The sequence below is a fragment of the Stomoxys calcitrans genome, chromosome 3 (assembly GCF_963082655.1).
Source record: "Stomoxys calcitrans chromosome 3, idStoCalc2.1, whole genome shotgun sequence".
NCBI classification, from domain to species: Eukaryota; Metazoa; Arthropoda; class Insecta; order Diptera; family Muscidae; genus Stomoxys; species Stomoxys calcitrans.
Genome location: NC_081554.1, coordinates 94,433,191 through 94,439,190, shown reverse-complemented (window position 1 = coordinate 94,439,190; position 6,000 = coordinate 94,433,191). Strand labels below are relative to the sequence as shown.

Sequence of the window (6,000 nt, the reverse complement as noted above, 5' to 3'; positions counted from 1 at the left end):
CAGCCGTCGTCTTGTGGTAAACTGTAGCATAAGATGACCTAAATGAATTAGAAGAGAATTTAGATTTGAATTGTATTTTATGATTTATACTTAACTTAAGTGGTGATCGTTGCAGAGGTCCGAATGATTTTTGCCTCGTGCCCATATTATACCTCAGGTTCATCTCGAATGGTGGGTGTGTGTGTGTGTTCAAGGCAGTAGTGGGCAAATATACAAGTGTGCGTATATTTCCAAGCCATGGGCTTACATCCTTGGGCGAGTGCACAAATTGTGCAATGGGGTGTATATTTGCAATTTTTGATTTAAGGTGGCGCTGTAAAAGGGTGTTAATACTTACCATGGACTTACCCGTATGGTCCAGGTGAGGTTGTTGGAGTGGACTCGTGGTCTTACGCTCTCGCGAGTGCTGAACCGCCAAGAGGGGTCCCGTGGTGTGATGTGCGCAAGATTACGCGCTGATTCGTGCTACTTCTCTCTGCCAACCTCTGGGGTGCCTCGACCGCCGGAGAGCTCGCTGTCAACCTCGCAATGGGTGACCCGTCTTTCTATCACTATGGCATCTTGGACATGGAACGCGAGTTGCGGCGGAAGGCGTTTTGTCCGGACGAGAGATTGTCATCTCTCGATGCCGGCCCCAGGAGATCACTCAACCACGGTAGAGCCTCTTGACGACCTCGGTGTATGTCGGGTCGACCCGTCTTTCTATCGCTATGGCATCTTGGACATGGGGCGAGGGATGCCGTGGTGAGTGATGAGAGGCGGCTAGGAGAAGTCATAGAGGATACACCAAGGTGCACCATCTATTTGATACTTACCAGTTCGTTTATCTTGGGCACATCACAGCGTTAGACCACAAATGGCATGGCTCATGCTCTCAAGCGAGGCAGCCGTTGCGAGTTCGCAGGTCCATGACGTGGGTTTCCTGGAAAGATAGACAAGAAGAAAAGATCAAATTAGTTATGAAAGTGGTTTGTTTTGTTTGAAGGATTTTTTTTTGGATAAATTTCTTTTTCACTTTAGTGTTTTTTAAGATTTTCTGATATTTTAAAATTCCCTCCTATTGGCCCTGATTTTTTTTTGTTTTTCGAATAGAACACGCAATTTTATTTTAGTTTTTCATAAGTTTTTTTTGCTTGTTTTTTTTGCCAGCTTAAGGAAAAGACAAAAACCTTTTTGTTCTGCATTTCTATTTAAAATTTTGTTTTCGGCTATATTAATATCGCTCCGTTTTCAGAGAAATTTATTTTTCTTTGTTCCGTTTTCCTTATTTTTATTATTATTTCTTTTCTTTTTTTTCAAATTTTCACACAAAATTCTTAATTTTTTTTTTGTTTTTTTCATTTTCTTGGCAGAATTTGGTTTTTTCACATTTTTCGTGCATTTTTGTAATTTTCCTCATTGAGTTATTTTCCATAATTTCCCTTCTTATTAATTTTCTTTTGGTAACTTTGCCGAACTAAGTTCACTTTTGAGTTTTTATATCAAGACCATTTTCTTTTGTGTAGAACCATGACACTTTAAATTCAATCACAATAACGTCACTTCACCTTTTTCGTTATGGCCACCGAAAATTTTTGAGGACATTTGGTTTGAAAGTCATTGAGTCACTTCTTAGTACCCCCACCACCATTCATGAATTGAGTGGCTTACACACAATGGCAGGGGTACCGTACGATCATGTGATTTCATTATAACACACGCACTCATATTCATGGAATCACGCACACTGTCACATAATGAACCGTTTCTGTTACCACGTTGGTTGGAGTTTTTTTAAATTGTGGTTAGGATTCTTTTTTATTTCACCATTCGAACCGCAATTATTTTCACTTTACCTTTTTTTTAAATTTTTTTTCCGATTTGCAAGGCGTTTCATTTTGAATATTGTTTTTTCACCATTTCATTCATGAAATCAGATATACGCCGACGCCGGTGATTGTGTTTGCCGGTTTGTTTCTTTCAATCACACACACAGGGCTCAGAGCACATTTAATTATTTTTGCATTGTTTTTTTTTATATTTTCACTACCACTGGCGACAAGGGGCATGTGGCATTGATGATTTCTTTTCATTTTATTTATTTTGTGGGCCAGTACGTTGTAAAAGGCGTAGTTTTTGTTTTTTTACTTTGCCATTCATTGGCACACACACACAAACACTTTGGCCCGCCGGTCACAATTTTCTTGTTATTTATTTCTATAATGTTGGGCACGCACTTCGGGACACTGAACAATCATTTTGTTTTATTACTAGCTTTTGATTTAACACATTTGTTTTTTTTACAATACTTACCTTTTTTTTTGCTTTGTTGGTGAAAATTATTTCCCGCGTCGTCCGTCTGCTGCAATTGCTTCCAATTAATTTGATGAAGGTATATCCGTAAGGTATAAAAATGGTTAACTCAAGGTATACTAGTTGAGGAAGACTTACACATTATTAATGGGACCTACACACAGTGAGATAGGTTTGGCGTAAGGAGCATATACACTTTATGGCATGGAATACACTGAGAGAAATTGTTATTTTGCTCCCTCCCATCCTTTAACAGTGATGTTCAAAGGATGGTTTGGTTTGTAGTGTGCGGCCTAATGTGCGACCCTAGCGACATCTGTTAGCGGATAGAAGACCGCCAGCGCCATCTGATGGTTTTAATTCGCCTCTGTCAACGAAAGAGACAGCCAGCTGACACCAATTGACAATTATGGCTACCACCATATGTTTTGTTGGTGCCCGCTGGAAGTCAAATTTGATGATGGAGGCGAATCCAAGCCAAGCCGGCCGGTGACCCAAGGAAGCTTCTTTCTTTTTCGATTGGGACTTGGCAGCGTACGGAGGTGGAGTGATCAACAAGAAAAATACGTAAAAGAAAAGACCAGAAATAAATTTGGTAAATGTGTTTTATTTAAATTCATATGAATGTGAAAAAAACGGATTTAAACAAAATAAAAAGGACAGTTTTTTAAAAAAAAAAAAAAAAGAAATAGAAAATTTGAAATGCCTGAAAAGTGAAGAGACGATACATAAAGAGCCAATTGAAATGGTAACGTAAAAAAAAGAGAAGACAAACTTTGTCAAAAATCTGAAATGAAATGAACGTTAAATACCTGAAAAAAGGAATATATTAAAAACCTGAAAAGAAATAGAAATTAAAATTAAAATAAACAAGTGGACATTTCAAAACTAAAAGTCAAAAACATAAAAATCAAAATCCACGCCTCCTCCACCTCCACTGCCGCACAAAGAAGAAGGCTTCCATCACCAACCGCTGCATCAACAACCGCCACATCGGCTACCGACACCCTGGTCACCGCCACACTGGTCACCGCCACATCCGCAACGCACACCATCCACCAGCGAGGGATCCAGACGCTGTTGCATTCCCCAGCGTTCCTAAGGTACTCTTTTTAGTTTCTCCAGACTAGCGAACCAAACTGCTTTACTGACGTTCGACCCTTGGACTGCTTTATTTTTGTTTAAAAAAGGGTTTTTTTGTATTAAAGTATACAATCGAAATAGATTAGGTAGGGGCAACATTAGTGCTTTTTTTTTACTCACCCGTTGTTTGGGTTACAGGCTATAACCAAACATGAGCTCATAGTTAGGGTAGGTAGCAACGCAGTTAAAGGACATTTTCGTCCTCCAATCAGCCGATGTTGGTCCTACGGTGCTAAAAAGGTAGCACAACAAAAAAAAGACCCTAAAAGAAACATAGAATACTTTTTTAGACAAGAAAAACAGACTGCGACAAATACACTTAAAACTTGACAATACTCACCGAAAACCAGACGGACGGACCGACGAGAACTTGAAGAGACCTTATTGGCCGCAGAGGCCAGCATCAAGGCCGCAGTACCGTTTTGGCGATTCTTGGTCATCCGTCTAGAGCTGACGAGGCGACCGACCCATTCTTCTGAAAATAGAGAAAAATTTCAAGATTGTTAATATTGTCTTTGTGAATGGCAATGTGTAGAAGCAGTGTTAACGTTTGCCTTCAGAATCTAATATATTTCATGTTTGCTTGAAAACGATTCTTTATATTCTAAATCTTGTTTTTTTTTGTAATTGAATTTTGCCTTTTTGATTATTTGTTTTTGTTTACATTATTTACCATGTGAATATTCTTTTACTTACTCAATAAAATACTGAAATCTGTACAAGAATGATTATCAAAAACACTTGCCTTGGTGATTTCTAAAGGATGATGGAAGGCTAAAGCATCGGAATATGGGGTAAGTGACTGAGCAGCGGCAAAGATAGACAGGTGATGGATTACGGGGTACCCTTAATATTACAGGACGAGGGGTGCCATGGTTGGGGTGGGCAAAGTCCTGAGGCGCCATGAAGGATTTTAGGCGCCAGGCAATTCCACAGCCGTAATGTCCTCCAGTTCGTTCCAGTGGGTGTTTTGTTAATGTTCTATTGTCGTCCGTTTCGTACCACCGACAGCTGGTTGTTTATTTTGTTTTTTTGTCACCTTGCCAGAGGGTTGGATTGGCAAAGAACCGCGCCCCAAAGACTGAGCCAAAAGCCGGTGCTCGAATGCCAGCGACCAGCGCCCGCCAGTCCGACTCCTCACTCCAACGGCAACGTGGACCCTTGGGAACACGACAGAATATATATGTATATATGTACTTGTAGTGTCAATAAGTGTCTTAAAACTAAAACATGTCATACTTTTGATTTTAATACTAAATAAAATTTATTAAATTAAAATTTATTGAATACAAAAACGAATAAATATAGTGTGGTGCACAGTATGCTAACAATAGCTGACATTCTTCTACATAAAGCAATAGGTATAAATGAGATCTTCAATAGGTCGGCCAAATTGTGTTTCAGGTGTTTATTTATTCAATTGATTAGATGGGAAGGTATGCATCGACAGGTTTATCTCAAAAGGAAGACTCAGGGGGACATCGACGATTGTGACACAAATCCATCTTGGAAGGGAAAAGAGGGGAAAGTTATTTCATTTGATGAAATGAAGGTTATGGAAACCTATGAGTACGACGCTAGAGATGATTGCGTAAGAAAACCTGCCAATTATGTGCAAGTTGTCATGATCCGAGGGATTTGGAAATCATGGAAACAGCCACTGTACTTTGATTATGATAAGCCAATGGATAAAACTATAATTTTTTCCATAATAACACAGCTAAATCCATGCGGTTATAAAGTTGTAGCAATTACCTCTGACATGGGGGCAACCAATCGCGCATTGTGGAAAAATTTGGGGGTGACATATGGTATACATTATTAGGTTCCCATATACTACAATAACTAAATTAATATCTTTACAACTATGTTCATATCAATGCAGATCGACCATGGTTTTCACACCCTTCGGCTACTGGTGACAAAATTTTCGTTTTCGCCGATGCTCCTCATCTTTTGAAGTTAATAAGGTTCATAGGATTCGCTTTGTCATATCGAGTATCACAGGCACTTAGTATTTAAACAAGAGTCGGCCACCCAACCCCTCACTGAGACACGATGATTGTTCGCGACTGCAGTTGCAACTGTCCTGTATATGGTGCATCCCCCTATCCACAACCTGTGGACGCGCCTGGTAGCTCCCATCTGTGTATATGGCAGCTATATCCACACACATTATGCCAAATTTCAGCAAATTCGTATAATAACTGTGGCTTTAATGGACTCAAGGCCTTAAATCGGCAGATCGGTCTATATGGTCGATTTGGCCTCTCCAAGAACTGTTTTCTGCGTATGGAAAAGTTAAATCTGTGCAAAATTTCCGTACGATAATTTGATAACACTGACATCGTTAAATTGTCTTCGAGTTTCATGAGAAATACAAAGTATTTCGATGTATTAGAAACAGAATGACAAAATGTTCCCCCTAACCTTTGGTGGTGGGTATAAAAATGTCCAATTGCGATGAACACTCTCCCAGGGAATTTATCATAAACGTTATCTGAAACAAATTGCCTAGTACATGAGCACTTCATAAAAATAAATATAAAAAATTTTTGTTGTTTC

The 6,000-nt window shown here is 39.3% G+C and overlaps 1 protein-coding gene across 1 annotated transcript; it reads right to left on the bottom strand.

The window, feature by feature from the left end:
• Positions 1-2,879: 2,879 nt before the first annotated feature.
• On the bottom strand, positions 2,880-4,594 carry LOC131996037 (uncharacterized). Its single transcript, XM_059365461.1, has 3 exons — positions 4,181-4,594; positions 3,776-3,910; positions 2,880-3,697 (listed from the first exon to the last, which is right to left on the bottom strand). Exons 1-3 carry the CDS (start codon positions 4,338-4,340, stop codon positions 3,660-3,662), a joined length of 333 nt encoding a protein of 110 aa, XP_059221444.1. The 5' UTR covers positions 4,341-4,594; the 3' UTR covers positions 2,880-3,659.
• Between the last annotated feature and the right edge of the window lie 1,406 nt (positions 4,595-6,000).